This window comes from Oncorhynchus keta, chromosome 19 (genome assembly GCF_023373465.1).
Source record: "Oncorhynchus keta strain PuntledgeMale-10-30-2019 chromosome 19, Oket_V2, whole genome shotgun sequence".
NCBI classification, from domain to species: domain Eukaryota; kingdom Metazoa; phylum Chordata; class Actinopteri; order Salmoniformes; family Salmonidae; genus Oncorhynchus; species Oncorhynchus keta.
In genome coordinates this window covers 36,185,958-36,205,137 of record NC_068439.1, presented here as the reverse complement: position 1 = coordinate 36,205,137, position 19,180 = coordinate 36,185,958, and the positions used below count along the sequence as shown (strand labels likewise).

General features: G+C 41.9%; 1 protein-coding gene across 2 annotated transcripts in view; it reads left to right on the top strand.

The window, feature by feature from the left end:
• The window catches only part of LOC118398155 (ectonucleotide pyrophosphatase/phosphodiesterase family member 2-like), a 35,573-nt gene extending 17,211 nt beyond the window's left edge, over nt 1-18,362 (top strand). For both annotated transcript variants that reach the window (XM_035793220.2, XM_035793221.2), the window contains 3 exons: nt 200-332; nt 11,018-11,171; nt 16,553-18,362. In XM_035793220.2, the coding sequence (XP_035649113.1) occupies nt 200-332; nt 11,018-11,171; nt 16,553-16,723 (458 nt within the window). In that variant the 3' untranslated portion in view covers nt 16,724-18,362. The remainder of the gene's footprint in view (nt 1-199; nt 333-11,017; nt 11,172-16,552) is intronic.
• The last annotated feature ends 818 nt before the right edge of the window (nt 18,363-19,180 follow it).

The window sequence follows — 19,180 nt, the reverse complement described above, 5'->3', positions numbered from 1 at the left end:
CAGTCTAGAGAGTATTTTTCAAGGCTGGCTATAAGAATTAATTTCAGTTCATGAGTACTTATAACGTCCCAAATGCATTCATGCAACAGGTGTTTTACAGACAATGTTAGAAAGAATTTGTTTTGGTTATTTGTTTTGCTGTACCAAAACAAAACCACATTTGCTTGTACCTTTTTCTCTTTTCCCTTCAACTCTGCAGAAATATGGAGCTACCTCCAGGGGACTCTTCTCAAGCGCTACGCAGAGGAGAATAACGGCATCAATGTGGTCACCGGTCCCATCTTTGACAACAACTATGATGGCCTCCGGGACACCACCGTGAAGATCAAAGAGTAAGAGGCTCAGAACAATAGCGTTTGCTGGCCGAGAGCACTTAGCACCTCTGAACGTAATTTGCGAACCGAGTGCATACCGATTTTACATATTGAATCCCATGAAGAATGTCGGCAGTCAAACATCTACAGTAGATTCACTTTACTGCAGTGAGCTAAATCAGGGTCACACAGAGTGATTCTTTGAAACAAAAGTATACACCTCACACACATGGCTATGGGCTTAAAAAAAGAAGACACCTGTACCATGTCAGATATAGAATTGAAATGTATTCAATTTTACATTTTGAGTTTACATCCCAAAATTACACTTTATTAACAGTACCAGTCAAACGTTTGGACACACCTACTCATTCAAGGGTTTTTCTTTATTTTTACATTTTCTACATTTTAGAAATAGTAACTATAAAATAACAAATATAGAATAGTGTTAAAATTCTTAAAAGTATTTGGGGTGGCAGGTAGCCTAGTGGTTAGAGCATTGGACCAGTAACCGAAAGGTTGCTAGATCGAGTCCCTGAGCTGACAAGGTCAAAATCTGTCGTTCTACCCCTGAACAAGCCCACTTTTCCTAGGCTGTCATTGTAAATAAGAATTTGTTCTTAACTGACATGCCTGGTTAAATAAATACAAATATTTAATAAAGTCACTTTCCCTTGATGACAGCTTTGCACACTCTTGGCATTCTCTCAACCAAATCATCCCAAACCATCTCAATTGGGTTGAGGTCGGGTGATTGTGGTGGCCAGGTCATCTGATGTCATCACTCTCCTTCTTGGTCAAATGGCCCTTACACAGTGTGTTGGGTCATTTTCCTGTTGAAAAACATATGATAGTCCCACTAAGTGATAACCAGATGGGATGGTGTATTGCCTTGAATTCTAAATAAATAACTGACAGTGTCATCAGCAAAGCAACCCCACACCATCACAACTCCTCCTCCATGCTTCATGGTGGGAACCACACATGCGGAGATCATCCGTTCATCTACTCTGCATCTCACAAAGACATGGCGGTTGGAACTAAAAATCTCAAATTTTGACCAAAGCACAGATTTCCACCGGTCCAATGTCCATTGCTCGTGTTTCTTGGCCTAAGCAAGTCTCTTCTTCTTATTGGTGTGTTGTAGCATTTGCTGTCATTAAATGTGAAGACTGTAATATTATCAAATCAATTCACTATGTGTAATTATTCCATAATTCAATGAATCACGGAATAGTAATTAACTAGGAAGTTGGGGCACCACGGGAAAATGTTTTTTTTTAATTTCCCGAATATGACGCTTCAGATATTTTATTATCTTATCAATTAGTCTTCTATTAGTGTATTGTTACCTCATCAGGCTAATTTCTGAACATCGCAAACTCTTGGATATTTGCACGAACCCTAGCATCAAATCATGAATCAGCGATATACAAATTGGCTTTATTATTTATTTCCTAACTAACTAATCAATCCCCAAATTACATAAACACACACACAATTAGTTATACAATGGGTAGTCACATGACACATGGAAAAGTCCCTAGTGGACGAAACTGATATGACAGCTTGGTAGACAAAGGAAAAGGGTGGGGACAGCTCAAGAGCGGGAAACTCAGAGTGGACCCACTGTATTACAGTTCATAACTACACTCATGTAAATGCTAATACTTTGAACATGAACAGCCGCTCATTAGAAAATAAATAGCAATTTACATATTTGCGAGTGTATGCCTTTGTTGTCCCTTTCTGTGATCGCCGGTCCGTCTGCTAGATAATAGTTCATCAGAGAGTCTCTGGTTGCGTTCTCCAGAAGTTCCAAGGTCTTTCGTGGTTGTAGGTTGTTAGAGAGGATACGTCAGAATACCATTTGAAAATGTTCTTAAATCGGATGCATTTACCAGACTAAAGTATTTAAACAGCTGCAGCCTGAATAATCGGTCTTTAGTTGGTAGATTTCTTCACCATTTCAGCGTGGGGATGATCTCCATGTTCTCTGGTCTTGTGCTTTTGTAGAGTTGTAGTTTAAACCACTTCACACACCAGCATCACCCGGCGTTTTGGTCTAAAGTAATAGCTATTTCAACGTGGGGACCCTGTTATCTTGACTAAATGTACATTTTGTCACAAGCCATTTTATTCTGGAGTAGAAAAGGGGCGTTCCATGATGCTGATGTAAATGTCTATGCTCACGGGGTGTGGTCACTGACTAGTTATAACTTTATATAAAAAAACATACTCTCATTTAGAAGGCTAACATCATCTTCTCACAAATAGTTTCTTATTTTATCATATATTTTATACAACACTCAGAAGCAAACCCCAAAATTGAGAAGTGTACAGTCGTGGCCAAACATTTTGAGAATGACACAAATATACATTTTCACAAAGTCTGATGCCTCAGTTTGTATGATGTGTTACATCCGTTGTTAGAAGGAGACCAAGGTGCAGCGTGGTAGGCATACATTATACTTTTATTTTAAATTAAAAAACAACAAAATATAAAACGAACGTAAAGCTATATGCAGTGCAGAAAGCAACTACACACAAACAAGATCCCACAAACTCAGGTAGAAAATAGGCTGCCCAAGTATGATTTCCAGTCAGACAACGATAGACAGCTGCCTCTGATTGGGAACCATACCCGGGCAACAAAGAAATAGAAAACTAGAATGCCCACCCAAATCACACCTGCATGACTTCAAGGATAAGGGAAGTTGCTTATTCAGAGACTGCTGGCTCAAAATCATGAAAAGAATGGTCAATCATGTTTGCTATTTGAATGTGTTGAGCTATCGTAATATCCACTTGGATCGGATTCTGCCGGCAGCAAAACCTGACACCCCTCATGGCCCCTCAGGGCGGCAGGGTAGCCTAGTGGTTAGAGCGTTGGTCTAGTAACCGGGGTTGCGTTCAAACCCCCAGCTGATAACAAATGGTGCCTGAATGGCAGTTAACCCACTGTTCCAGGGCATTGAAAATAAGTGTTCTTACGGAGGCCTAGTTACACAGGTAAAATAAAATAAAAATGGATGACTGCATTGCAGTGGAGGCCAGATACTGTGAAACCATGGTTGGTTTTCCACAGTCAGCTCCTAGTAGCACAGATTTGAGGATGGTCACGCTCCTCAGCACACCCTAGCTCTGTTTCAGCATGATTCTCAACGTGAGCACCTAGTCTCCGGAATCTTGCGTTGAGCTCCTCACTTGACTCCCTGACTGGCTCTGGATCATTGAACCCTTGAGAGATGAGCGGTTGTGCCGAATCAATTAGCACTATGACAAGTTAAGCAGTCCCCAAAAATAGGGGGTGGCTTTTAGTGGACATATTCCCCACAAAGTGGAGTGCGTCGTGTCCAAGATTTGCCTGATCTTTAGTTCAAGGTCCTCGATTTTTCTGCCTTTGAGTGGGCTTCCATGGCAGGGTCTTGTCCCCTGCCATTACCAAAGTCTATAGGTCCAAGCCTGATGTCCTCCACTCCTGGGCACGGCCCTGGATAGGGTCACTTGGTGGTGGGATCTTCTTTTAACGTCCTTGCTAAGGTTGTTAATTCCTGGAATGAGACCAAAGCTCAGCGTGTGAAAGTTTCAACATCTTTCTTTTTATTTTAAATGAGGACATTGGTCTATGTTTTGATTGTCCTTTAACCCTTTGTTACCCTTGTGCTCTGACACTTTGTGTGGGTTAGGTGCAGTTACGTACCGAAAAGGTTGATTGTAGTGGTAGTCACTTCGATGGCGACGTACTGTACAGTTATTTCGACCGCGGTGGTTATTGGAGTCGTGGTTTCATGGTAGAAACCGTTCTTGTGCGTCATTACCTGATAATTTACCCTCTAACTGGATTTAGTGCTCCTGGTCAGGGCTCTTAGCGTTGTGTTTGTTTGTATGGTAACAGCTCTTCCATTCCTGTTTCAGTGAGTAGGCCAAAGTAAGCTGAATGAAGCCTATGATAGTAAGCTTGTGGGTGTTCATGACGAGCTTATTTGACAGTGTTAGCCAGTGAGCTATTGTGTTTGTGAGTCGCAGAACCACTGAATTCTAATTTCAAAGCTGTGGCAAGTTTAGCGTAGTCATCTAGCATTTGTTGCTGTTGTAGACTAATGAACTTCGTCACGTTCGCTTCAACTGGTAAAGCCTGTTATAACCCGTAGCATTTGGGTAGCCATCCAATGCGTCCTCTATGTCAGCTAGGAATTTCTCTGTGTCGTTTGGCTGACCTGGAACGAGGTGGGAAAATTTTGGACGAGTTTGTCAAGGCATTCCGCGCCAAGTGGGCGAAGAGGGTTGGCTTCATCCTGTGGGGATGAAAAAAGTACTCCTTTGAGTACTGGGCTCCGGTTGCTTGGTTGGGTAGTCAAGCTGTAGTGTGTGACCATTCTGGAATTCCTCAAGATGGTACCTAAGGGTGGTATTCTGCTTCATTGCAGATTTTGGACATGTGAGTGTAGCACTTGCTCCCTTCGGTCTCATACTTATCTGTCATTGTTTGCAGATAGAGGTCTTGAGTAAGTAGCGAGAGATTCAGTGATGAGATTTCCCCCACTTCCTTAGAAATCAATATTTCCATCTTCATCACCTGAGTTCTCTCATCATTCATTTGGTCAGCGACTTTAATGAGTTATGCTGATTTGTCATCCAACTTAGTCATTGTGTTCATTAACTAATCGTCTTTGGTCTGCAGCATTTGGAGTAGAACATTGTTACTTTGAGTAATGTTCAACAAAACTGCATGCATTTTATCAAGTCGCGCGCTCCTGTTTGTAGATAACTCGTCAGATTAATCTAGTTTTGGCTTGGACATCGTCGTATTTAGTTTTGGCTAAATCGAGTTGTTCCTGTAGAAGACGATTTTGCTGAAGAGTTTGCTCGATCATCATCATACGTTTTTGCAATTACATTTAATTGTTCAGCTTTCAACCGCAGTTCTACAGCTAGCATAATATTTCCCATTTCTGCTTTTGTCATTATTTTCCTCGATTCTCTCCACCTGTCCCTTTGTCTACCATTTCCTGCTCGTGCTTCAGCTGTGCACTGCAGTATTGGACCGATGCCAATCTCAGATGGCAAAACATCAGGGCTAAACTGGAGAGACCCTTTACAAGGCCTGCGCCCAATGGTTGATTTTGGAGAGCATTTTTCGCGATTTCTACTGTTTTTCCTCTAATGGCGTAGTTAAGGTTGGTACTGCTGAGGTCAGAAATCAATCCTTTTATGGGTGAGTGTTCATATAGTATTGTGAGAATTGCAATACAGATAATATTGGCACCTAAGTATCGTGATAATATCATGTTGTGAGGACACTGGCAATTCCCAGCCTTAGTGACAGGTCAAGATGTTGCCCTTTCACTCAGGTTTGTGTTATTGTATTTTTATGTTCATATGGTTATGGCTGTTCCAATGGAGTAATCTGGATTGATTTGTTTGTTTTTTAAATAATTTTTATTGAACCTTTACATAACTAGGCAAGTCAATTAATAACAAATTCTTATTTACAATGACAGCGTACCCCGGCCAAACCCTAATCCGGACGATGCGGAGCAAATTGTGCACCGCCCTATGGGACTCCCAATCACGGCCAGTTGGGATACAGCCTGGAATCAAACCAGGGTCTGTAGCGACACTGAGATGCAGTGCCTCAGACCACTGTGCCACTCAGGAGCCCGAAATACATAATTAATCAAGGGTCTCCAACAGGTCGATTGCGAGCTACCAGTAGCTTGCAGACCTATGAGTAGCCACCAAACAATCATGAAAGTACCGTCATTTCTGGACTATTAAGCGCACATGAATATAAGCCGCACCCGCTGAATTATAAAAAAATATGTATTTTGTACATAAATAAGCCACACATGTCTCTAAGCCGCAGGTGCCTACCGGTACATTGAAACAAATAACTTTACATAGCCTTTAAACGAAACACGGCTTGTAAAAAAAATAAATAGGCTTTTAAACGAAACACGGCTTGTAACAAAAATAAATAGGCTTTAACAAAACACGGCTTGTAAAAAAATGTATATGCTTTAACGAAACACTGCTTGTAAAAAAAAAAATAGCAGTAAACAGTAGCCTACCAAGAAAGTAATTGGTCACTATCTTCCTCCTCCTGTGCACTGAAACCACTGAAGTCATCTCCTTCGGTGTCGGAGTTGAATAGCCTCAGAATTGCTTAATCCGATGTTGGATCGTTTTCATTGTCGCCTCTTCACTTTCATCCGGAGGCAAATTACCCGCTGAGCTCATGCTGCCCTCTTCAACATGCAGCAGTCCAGCCTTTCCAAACCCGTTGATGATAGTGGATTTTTTGACAATGCTCCACGCTGTCAGGACCCACTGGCAGACTTGACCATAAGTTGCTCTTCGCATGCGGCCTGTTTTAGTGAAGGATTTCTCCCCACTTGTCATCCAAGCCTCCCACTGAACACGGAGCACCACCTTAAATGCACGATTTACACTGATGTCGAGTGGCTGCAAATACTTTGGGCCATCAACTTTTCTTCCCTCTGAAAGCTTTTGTTGTCTTTTTGCACTGAGTCAGTTCCTCACGCTGCTGTTTCCAACGTCTTACTCATTAAGGCCAAGCTCCCGTGCAGCAGCTCTATTTCCTTTTCCAAAAGCCAGATTGATCGCCTTCAACTTGAAAGCTGCATATGAGGGTGACAAAATGACTACCGTAATCAGAATGATGGGAAGTTTGAGCGCGCTCGATTTACGTCACATTATGTGACGGTGCTCAGTTTTTTGGCGGCATGAATCTTGTGAAAGCGGGAAAAATCCATAAATTAGCCACGTCATTGTATAAACCGCGAGGTTCAAAGCGTGGGAATAAAGTAGCGGCTTATAGTCCGGAAATTACGGTACATGCAATTTTCACGTGTTCTACCGCAAACTGTCATAAACAAATCTGACAAGTATCAGACATAGCAAGCTCCCTGCTACTATCTAACCAATGCAACATTGACATTACCCCACCCCTGGTTAGCCACTATTGTGTCACGCCCTGACCTGAGAGAGCCTTTTTATGTCTCTATTTTGGTTTGATCAGGGTGTGATTTGGGTGGACATTCTATATTCTATGTTCTTTAGTTATATGTTTTGGCGGGGTATGGTTCTCAATCATGGACAGCTGTCTATCGTTGTCTCTGATTGGGAATCATACTTAGGCAGCCTTTTCCCCTTTGTTATTTGTGAGAAGTTGACTTGTGTTAGTGGTACTTAGCCCTCGTAAGCTTCACGGTTGTTGATCTTGTTTCTTGTTTTGTTGGCGTCATTCCATAATAAAGGAAAATGTACGCTCACCACGCTGCGCTTTGGTCCACTTCTTTTGACGGCCATGACATTGGCTTAAAAAGGCAAACCTAACATAATATTTGCTAATCAATTTCCAGCAATATTTCCCGTTCCTGTTTGTGTGGCGCGGGCGTTTTTCTATTACTCCGTGTGTAGCCAGTAGTGATGAGTCTTTCGCGAACAAACGGCTCTTTTTTAACATCTCTTTTTGGTAAGCAAGCCTTCATCTGGCTCCCTGATTTGCAAACTTTTACTACTGAGCTCCAGACATCAATTATCTGCAGATTGTCTGAAGATGGTAATTCCTTAGTTAATTAACAATATAGTGAGGAGAGAGCCTCATTCTGGTTCAAGGAAATTGTAACTGGCATGCTGTTTATTTACAACAGTTTTTTTATCGCTTTGGTGCAATTTTCATGTGGTACATTTTTACAACACTTAGTACAAAACTAAAAGTTATAATTAAAAAGGCAGTTGTTTCAAAACTCTGAACAGTACAAGTATAACACACAAAATCATACAGTCACCTTTTCACCAAATTTGATCATTGTTTCATCTAGAAATACATTTTAAGATGGCAATACATGTTCTTATAAAGTAATTACCTGTCACAATTCAAAGCTCACATTACTTTTGATATATTGTACTATTACAGAGAACACAGGTATAAATACACAGGGGATAATGGGGAAGATGGGCGACACCTGGAGGGGGTGGAGACAATCACAAAGACAGGTGAAACAGACCAGGGTGTGAACTGGTTTGTCTAGCACAGATTTTGAAAATGTCTGTAAAGTAGAAACATAAAAAGTATAATGATGATATTTTGATTCAAAAATACAAATCAAGATCAGAAATGTACTGTATGTAACAAATCAAATGATCTGAAAGTTTATTGTTCGGGTACACAGATTAGCAGATGCTACAGCAGGTGCAGCGAAATGCTTGTGTTTGTAGCTCCTAAAGTGGAGTAATACAATATCAATACAATACCAATACGAAATAATCCAATAAGTTCAAAACAAGACAAATGCATCCACTATACATTAAACATGCACAGTGCCTTTAGAAAGTATTCATACCCCTTGACTTAATCCACATTTTCTTGTGTTACAGCTTGAATTCAAAATGGATTAAATCGTTTTTTGTTCATCCATCTACACACAATATTTCATAATGACAAAGTGAAAACATGTTTTTAGAAATGTTTGCAAATTTATTGAAAATGGAATACAGAAATATCTTATTTGCATAACTATTCACACCCCTGAGTCCATACTTTGTAGAAGCAACTTTGGGCGGAGATTACAGCTTTGAGTCATCTTGGATATGTCTGTATCAGCTTTGCACATCAGGATTTCTTCCCTGTAGATTTTCTCAAGCTCTGTTAAGTTAGATGGGGAGCGGCTGTGAACAACAATCTTCAAGTCTTTCCAAAGATTTTCAATGAGATTCAAGTCTAGACTTTGGACGAGTTTGGACTTTCAAGGACTTTCACATTCTGAAGCCATTCCAGCATTGACTTGGCTGTTTGCTTGGCGTCATTGTCCTGTTGGGACCTAAATCTTTGCAACAGTCTAAGGTCATTTGCACTCTGAAGCAGGTTCACATCAAGGCTTTGCCTGTATTTGTCTCCATTCATTGTTCCCTCTATTCTTACCAGTCTTGCAGTCCCTTCTGCTGAAAAGCATCCCCATAGCATGATGCTTCACGGTAGGGATGGTGTTAGACGGGTGATGAGCTGCGTCTGGTTTTCTCCAGACATAGCGATTTGCATTCAGGCCAAAGATCTACATTTTTGTCTCATCAAATCACATAATCGTTTGCCTTATGCCCATAGTCTTCAACATGCCTTTTTGGTATTTCATTTTCAATACATTTGTAAAAATGTCAAAAAACATGTTTTCACTTTGTCATTGGTTATTGTGTGTAGAATCTTTTTAATTTAATAGATTTTGAATTCAGGCTGAAACACAACAACATGTGTAATAAATCAAGGGGTTTTGAATACTTTCTGAAGGCACTGTATCCAAAATGAAGTTGCTGGGATCTTTTTGATGATTGTGGGGGGGGGTTCACACTGCTTTACTAAAATTGCATTGGCCTATACAGTACTGTAATACCATAATATATGCCGTTTATATAGCACACACTTATATCCAAAGTGACAACAGTCCATACATTTTGGTATGTGACCACAGTGGGAGTCAAACACAAAACTCTAGTTGGTTGACCCATGCTCTTATGAACTGAACCACGTACAGGACCACTACAATACAGAAGTACAATACAATACTGTAAAATACAATATACGATTACAATACAGGTGGAAGGCCATGGATGAGGCATGCAATGATTTCAATCCAGACCTGCAGTATGTCAGGCTTGGATTCGCCAGGTTTTTCCGCAGCTGCATGAACAATGAGGATATTTACTGTGATTTCGATGACAACTTATGGCCAAATACTCTAGACAGGCTTGATGCAAACTAGTGCTGCTAAATATTATGTTTTTTTTCTTTCATTTCTTTCAATTCATTACATTGTGAAAGATGTCTTCAATGATCACACCTTTGATCACACATGGGATAGACATTATGGACATTTGATGGTCAGTACATTTTTATGGGTAGTGCAAGTATACTGCCTAATGTGAAAACAGTGTAATGTACTGTAGTTTACAGTACTGTAGTGTACTGCATTTAAAGGACAATTTTGGAACATGTATCTTACATGTTTTTCTATTGGATTAACTTTGTTAAAATTACTCAATTGCAAAGATATCGTTCTGTTTTTGTGATTAAACCAATGTACTCATTATATTTCACAGTAAACATTTTGGATCAATGGCTGTGTGGTAAAAGATGTCTACAAACAAAATTAATGTACAATAAAAAAAAGTGTTGGATGTAAAACTGGCTGTTACACGTGTTACCAATTTGGAGTTTTGTTCTAAGATTTAGAAAATTCACCACATATTTGTGAAAATGGTAGCCAAGCTATAAAAAAAACTAAGACCTACCAGGTCAGGTTCCTCTGATCATGTTTGTTTTTGTGTCTGCAATAGTGCGTCTTTCTGTGTAAAAGAAAAGCGTAATACCTAGTCAGTTGCACAGCTCAGTGCATTCAATCAAAATATGTCTCCCATTGAATCAGACAGTTGCAAAGGGCTGCCTAAATGAACACTTCAGCAGTTCTTGTTGCAGGTTAATTGCTTTGTTCATGAACGGCAGATTTTTCCACCTTGCTGACTCAGGGAATTGGACCAACAACCTTTCGGTTACTGACCCAATGCTCTTAACAGCTAGCTTAACAGCCTGCCACCCTTCCATGTGTGTGTGTGTGCGTGTGTGTGCTTGCCTGTATCTTCATTAACGTGACTACTTATGACTGTGGCCCACATATGACCCCCAGATACGCCGCAGTCTCGGCTCCAGTCCCTACACACTACTATGTAGTGATCACCAGCTGTCAGGATGTCAACCAGACGGCCGGGGTGTGTGACGGCCCCCTCAATGTCTTCTCCTTCCTCCTACCCCACCGCTCAGACAACGACGAGAGCTGCAAGGTAATTCTCTCACCACATAGGGGCACTATGTCTATGGCTGTCTCTCTGCTTGAAGAAGCCTACTCAAGAAATTGTCATAAACCACAGATCTAGAATACAGAACCCATAGAAATAGAATCCCAAAAACAATTTCTAAATATGTATGTATTTCACCACACACCATTACAAGGTATTTACCTATTTACCTTTTTTTATTAATCAATATATTTGAGTTTAACCATAGCATTTGTTGTAATATTTGTTCTTCCTTTTCTGGAGGATAAAACTGAAATTGTAACCAGCTTTGTATGGCTTGTTTAAGATAGGGCGATACTTTATAGAAAAAATAATTTTCAATTAGTCGGAAATGAGAAGTTATAATCTATATTTACATTTACATTTAAGTCATTTAGCAGACGCTCTTATCCAGAGCGACTTACAAATTGGTGCATTCACCTTATGACATCCAGTGGAACAGCCACTTTACAATAGTGCATCTAAATCTTTTAAGGGGGGTGAGAAGGATTACTTTATCCTATCCTAGGTATTCCTTAAAGAGGTGGGGTTTCAGGTGTCTCCGGAAGGTGGTGATTGACTCCGCTGTCCTGGCGTCGTGAGGGAGTGTGTTCCACCATTGGGGAGCCAGAGCAGCGAACAGTTTTGACTGGGCTGAGCGGGAACTGTACTTCCTCAGTGGTAGGGAGGCGAGCAGGCCAGAGGTGGATGAACGCAGTGCCCTTGTTTGGGTGTAGGGCCTGATCAGAGCCTGGAGGTACTGAGGTGCCGTTCCCCTCACAGCTCCGTAGGCAAGCACCATGGTCTTGTAGCGGATGCGAGCTTCAACTGGAAGCCAGTGGAGAGAGCGGAGGAGCGGGGTGACGTGAGAGAACTTGGGAAGGTTGAACACCAGACGGGCTGCGGCATTCTGGATGAGTTGTAGGGGTTTAATGGCACAGGCAGCGAGCCCAGCCAACAGCGAGTTGCAGTAATCCAGACGGGAGATGACAAGTGCCTGGATTAGGACCTGCGCCGCTTCCTGTGTGAGGCAGGGTCGTACTCTGCGGATGTTGTAGAGCATGAACCTACAGGAACGGGCCACCGCCTTGATGTTAGTTGAGAACGACAGGGTGTTGTCCAGGATCACGCCAAGGTTCTTAGCGCTCTGGGAGGAGGACACAATGGAGTTGTCAACCGTGATGGCGAGATCATGGAACGGGCAGTCCTTCCCGGGAGGAAGAGCAGCTCCGTCTTGCCGAGGTTCAGCTTGAGGTGGTGATCCGTCATCCACACTGATATGTCTGCCAGACATGCAGAGATGCGATTCGCCACCTGGTCATCAGAAGGGGGAAAGGAGAAGATTAATTGTGTGTCGTCTGCATAGCAATGATAGGAGAGACCATGTGAGGTTATGACAGAGCCAAGTGACTTGGTGTATAGCGAGAATAGGAGAGGGCCTAGAACAGAGCCCTGGGGACACCAGTGGTGAGAGCGCGTGGTGAGGAGACAGATTCTCGCCACGCCACCTGGTAGGAGCGACCTGTCAGGTAGGACGCAATCCAAGCGTGGGCCGCGCCGGAGATGCCCAACTCGGAGAGGGTGGAGAGGAGGATCTGATGGTTCACAGTATCGAAGGCAGCCGATAGGTCTAGAAGGATGAGAGCAGAGGAGAGAGAGTTAGCTTTAGCAGTACGGAGCGCCTCCGTGATACAGAGAAGAGCAGTCTCAGTTGAATGACCAGTCTTGAAACCTGACTGATTTGGATCAAGAAGGTCATTCTGATAGAGATAGCGGGAGAGCTGGCCAAGGACGGCACGTTCAAGAGTTTTGGAGAGAAAAGAAAGAAGGGATACTGGTCTGTAGTTGTTGACATCGGAGGGATCGAGTGTAGGTTTTTTCAGAAGGGGTGCAACTCTCGCTCTCTTGAAGACGGAAGGGACGTAGCCAGCGGTCAGGGATGAGTTGATGAGCGAGGTGAGGTAAGGGAGAAGGTCTCCGGAAATGGTCTGGAGAAGAGAGGAGGGGATAGGGTCGAGCGGGCAGGTTGTTGGGCGGCCGGCTGTCACAAGACGCGAGATTTCATCTGGAGAGAGAGGGAGAAAGAGGTCAGAGCACAGGGTAGGGCAGTGTGAGCAGAACCAGCGGCGTCGTTTGACTTAGCAAGCGAGGATCGGATGTCGTCGACCTTCTTTTCAAAATGGTTGACGAAGTCATCTGCAGAGAGGAGGAGGGGGGAGGGGAGGAGGATTCAGGAGGGAGGAGAAGGTGGCAAAGAGCTTCCTAGGGTTAGAGGCAGATGCTTGGAATTTAGAGTGGTAGAAAGTGGCTTTAGCAGCAGAGACAGAGGAGGAAAATGTAGAGAGGAGGGAGCGAAAGGATGCCAGGTCCGCAGGGAGGCGAGTTTTCCTCCATTTCCGCTCGGCTGCCCGGAGCCCTGTTCTGTGAGCTCGCAATGAGTCGTCGAGCCACGGAGCGGGAGGGGAGGACCGAGCCGGCCTGGAAGATAGGGGACATAGAGAGTCAAAGGATGCAGAAAGGGAGGAGAGGAGGGTTGAGGAGGCAGAATCAGGAGATAGGTTGTATATACATATACATGAATGATCATATTTGAACGTCCTAGCAGGCTATAAGCATGTCAGCCTAGCCTGCTCAGTTCATGGGATACAGTTGTTCGTTTAAAAAAAAAAGTAAAAAGAGAAAACGACATAAATATATCGCAAGACCAGTCATTTTTTATGTCCATTACATGCAAGACATATTTAATGGAGTCTTCATTATATCATGTTATATTCCGACAGTAAAAGGAACAAGGAACGTAGATTCTAACGGCCGCTAAATGACTGCCAGTAAAAATGTGTCTTAGGCATGAACTTATATCCTGTTGTATCATACAATGGCTGTGCTAGAGGCAACTGCAAGCCAACACCGGGCACTCTTTAATGGGAAGGCATACTCAAGTTCAAACTCACAATGGATTCCGACACAGCCACGGCACGACAGCCAAGAACACATGCAGTAGTGACAATCCGGCGTGAGTAAACTTGTAAAACCAACCCTCTCTCCACCCTACACATGATGTTTTTTATTCCAGGGTCATTGCTCTATCACCTCAGCTGTTTTACACCTAGGTCTATATCATTAGGATCAAGAATATAAAATATAGCATAAATAGCTTATATGGAAATATATAATATACCTTTCTCTCGCTTAGAGAAGTGCTTCCATAAGCCAATTATTGTATTAGTTATACCGTTAACTTTAATCACTTTATCCCAGTGTTAACCAGCCCACACACACACTAGAGACAACAACCCTGTTGACAATACCTAATCCATCCATTTGCCAGTGTGTATCGGAAGAATAATCATCCTTTATATTTTTTATACTTACTGTAATTGATGGATTAGGTACTGAACTTACTGTAATTGCTCGTCTGAGGCTACATGACCATGACCACTTATCGGTCTGTAACTTTTACTGAACTTACTGTAATTAATCGTCTGAGGCTACATGACCACTCATCCCACGATGTCAGTGGTTCTGCATTGTGCCCTTCTCCCTGAGTGTGCTGCGCAATCCGAACATGCGGTGCGCATCAGGAGAGGGGCGGCAACTCATTCTGCCGCACCCCGACCCTGTCACGAACGGCTCTACTCACCTGCCAAAAGAGGCAGGCTATCCCGGGCCGACCGAAGCTCCACGGCGCTACAGTATCATTACGTTTAGGGGGGATTCTGACTTAGAGGCGTTCACGTGAACAGGTCTTTCTCACAGGCTACAAGTGAAGACAGACACATCTGGGACGCAACTGCGCACGTCCTTATCCAATTCCAAGGTGCATATTGAAGATATTGGAAGAACTGTCCACATTTACCAACAAGATGAGTAGGCCTAACGAACAGCAAAAGCACTAGCCTATGTCAATCTACTATGCCCCCTAGTACAAAAGTCAACCTATTCTATTCTGTATATGTTCCAAACATAGTCTGGGACAGTTATGGAATGGGATAGATCCCAAATCAATAGAACCACTAGCATCAAAAAACGTTTTTTATGCAACGTGGTTGAAGCAACAGATCAGAAAGTGTAGCGTAAAATATTAGTAAACTATTAGGCTATTTTTTTCACATTATAAGCTCAGCAATGTGCACATGGTAGTAGGCTGTAAGCGTGAATGTTCCATTAGCGGAAAACACCATTATCAAAAGTGACTGCAAATGAAAATATGCATGTAATGCTTTAATTATAAAGGTTTCTATGGTGAAATGTATCTTCTCCAAACTTGAAACTCACGTACTGCTTATATATGCCAGTTAGGCTCTACACCCCTTGTAAAGCGGATTCATGTGCTTAATGTTAAGAAGTTATTTGGCCACTTTAGTTGTGCTACTAATCTTATATAGGCCTATGGGCTGGGCTACATGAGGTGTAGACTACCACCATGATAGGAAAAAAGTTTTCAAAAAAGGCCATTGTTTCTTATGCTGGGCATCATTCACAAGTGATAATATATAATTCACAAGTGATAGGCTAATATTGTCACCAATCAGACTATTCTTGATTTAATCCTGTCTTTATATATACTAAATAATATATGTGTGACATTTGTATTGATTTAGAATGGACCATTATCTTGCACCTGTATCAAAACAGGGGCAGCGGCAAATCTTTTATTTAAAATATGCACTTAAATAGTAAAAAGGACGCTTTTCCCTGTGGTTTATTTTCATGGCAATCAGGTAGGCTATACTCCTGTTGTAAATATAAGTAAGATGCTTAATATTAGGAAAGTTGAGAAATAGAGTAGGCCTAGCCTATAGAATGCTGATGAGATCCTCCTCTTTTATTTTTGCGGCCATCACTCTGTTTTCTCCCGCAATTGTATAGCCTATAGAAAAGTTGCACAACAATGAGCTCATGGGCTCCCATGAAGTGTTTGATGACATTTTCGAATACATTTGCATTGATGTCAGAGTGATTACAGGGACAATAGAGTGCTGAGTACCAGACAGTTAGCAAGTTTAGTAGGCTACTAATGACCAGCAGCAGCATCAGAGCTTGGAGAAGACTAAATACCATGACTAAACGGTCATGTGGAATTTGACTGCCTTCCTGCCTTCGTGACCCGCCGGTGTGGTGATGATACCGTCACTGCAACAGCCCTACTTGTGACAGTCATATAGTGGGATTCCTATCAATGCAGCTCTATTTTTTTCTGGTAACGTCATTGTAATTTCCGCTCTATCAATATTGATGACCTTGTAACGCTGTGTGTAGTCTTTTGAAATGCTTTCTATAAATAATACCGAGATTGAATGAGCCAGCTGATAATGCCCAAATGACATACGATTTATATGTAACACACATACAAAATATGTTCATCTCGTCTTGTGGTGGTCCTGCAGAGCTCAGAGGACGAGTCGCAGTGGGTGGAGGAGCTGCTGAAGCTGCACACAGCGCGGGTCAGAGACGTGGAGATCCTCACAGGGCTGGACATGTACCGCTCCACCACCCTGAACTACACCCAGATCCTCTCCCTCAAGACCTACCTGCACACCTTCGAGAGTGACACCTAAAACAGACACACACAAACTCACTCTCACTGTATCTCTGTATCGTTTTCTCTTCTCAAATTTCATACTGTGTTTCACTTCCACTCTTTGTCTCGCCCCTCTTTGTCCCACTGGGCACAGATGTAAATTCAACGTCTATTACACGTTGGTTCAATGTCATTTCATTGAAATGACGTGAAAAACAACTTTGATTCAAACCGTGTGTGCCCAGTGGGGTCTCTCTCTTTCTCTTTCTCTCTCCCCAGTACATGTCTGATCCTTAGGTGTATATTTTTTATAGTATTTGTCATATTTATTATGTAGAGGATAATAATGCTGCCACTTCGTCACACTAATCCAGAGAGCTCTTGTGTTCGAAATAGGAGTGGAGTTAGACTTTTGTTGTGTATGGTTTGAGAGAAAGTGTTGTGTTGTGAATTAAGTGTTTGTTTGGGGAAGTGGAGGAATGGGTTGGATTAGGTTAATGGAAGCTTTCGGTTGCAGGAAGATGATGTCATATCCAGTGGTGGAAAAAGTACCCAATTGTCATACTTGAGTAAAAGTAAAGGTATCTTTAATAGAAAATTGAAAGTCCCCTAGTGAAATACTACTTGAGTAAAAGTTTAAACGTGTTTGGTTTTAAATATACCTAAGTATCAAAGGTAAATGTAATTGTTAAAATATACTTAAGTATCAAAAGTATAAATCATTTAAAATTCTTTATATTAAGCAAACCAGATGGCACCATTTTCTTGTTTTTAAAATTTACGTAGAGCTAGGGGTACACCAACACTCAGACATCATTTACAAATGAAGCATGTATGATTAGTGAGTACGCCAGATCAAAGGCAGTAGGGATGACCAGGGACGTTCTCTTGATAAGTGCGTGAATTTGACCATTTTCCTGTCCTGCTAAGTATTCAAAATGCAACCAGTACTTTTGGGTGTCAGGGAAAATATATGGAGTAAAAAAGTACATTATTTTCTTTAGGATTGTAGTGAAGTAAGAGTAAAAGTTGTCAAAAATATTTATAGTGAATTAAAGCACAGGTACCCCAAAAAACGACTTAAGTAGTAATTTGAAGTATTTTTACTTAAGTACTTTACACCACTGGTTATATCTATTAATACTGCAGAGTGATGATCTACTATAGCCTGACGTGTCTTTGTAATTGGTGTGAAGACTTTATTGCCACCTCCTACACTTACATAAGGTTTACATAAGGATGACACAGCAAATGTTAAAAACAGTCGAGACACCAATGACAATTTTCTGTAATACTTTATTGGTGACATAGTGTTGTTCAGGTTAGCTAACAGGCTAGTGGTGTGCATTGGCATTATGGGTGTTAAAAGTGCTCTTATAACTGTGTTATAACGTAACTTTAGCAACTGGTATATGATGCTTATGACAGTGGAGTCAAGTGCTGTGTTTGGCAGTTTGGCTTTGAGTGTACTGTACTAAATCTACTACTGATAACGGCCCTGCTTGCAGAACACTTGACTCATTGAAAGTCCTACAGATTCAGCACAATTAACAAACATTTTCATGTCACTTAATACAACCTCCATTGTATCTGGTATCTGGTTATGTTTTTGCCTTCTAAATGGTGTATTATTAACATGTGGCAAGGTTCTGATCAGAATAAATTCTTATAATGTTGCAGATGAGCATTTGAGTCATTTTTGTTTCAATAACCATGAAATTAAAATAACTGGTTATACAGTAGGAAGCCTGGCACGCCAAAAATAGTTCAGAACTAATGTTATGTATAGAGACATTTGAGAGCACCATCTAGTCAATATTTGAACCTTAGGGGTGTGGTATATGGCTAATATACCACACCCCTCGTGCTTTATTGCTATTATAAACTGGTTACCAATGTAATTAGTATTCAGGGCTGTTTATGATTGGCTGTTTGTCCATGAGAAACGATTGTGCAAGCTACCCACTAAAATCTGGGTGGTTGTTATGTCAGATTTAGATGACTGGCTTTGCAAAGTCCAGATAATGTACGAAGCGCCGTTCCCTCCTTCAGTGGAAGTGTTGATTTCCTTCAAAGAGCCGTTAGGCTTTGTATTTGGTGCCAGTAAATCGTGGTAGTCCTGGTTCATAATTTAATTTGTGGATGATATCGACACTAGTTCGCCGGGTGTCAAAGTGTGGCCCTTTTTATTGTATAAAGCACTCAGGCCCGTCCGATAATGTCTGGGTTGTCTTCCACAAAATGCTATCAAACAGTCAGGGAGTCAGGGCCGCGGTCACCCCCCTCTTCAAAGGGGGAGACACTCTAGACCCAAACTGTTACAGACCTATATTCATCCTGCCCTGCCTTTCTAAAGTCTTCGAAAGCCAAATGACCAAACAGATCACCGACCATTTTGAATCCCATCGTACCTTCTTCGCAATGCAATCTGGTTTCCGAGCTGGTCATGGGTGCACCTCAGCCACGCTCAAGGTCCTAAACGATATCATAACCG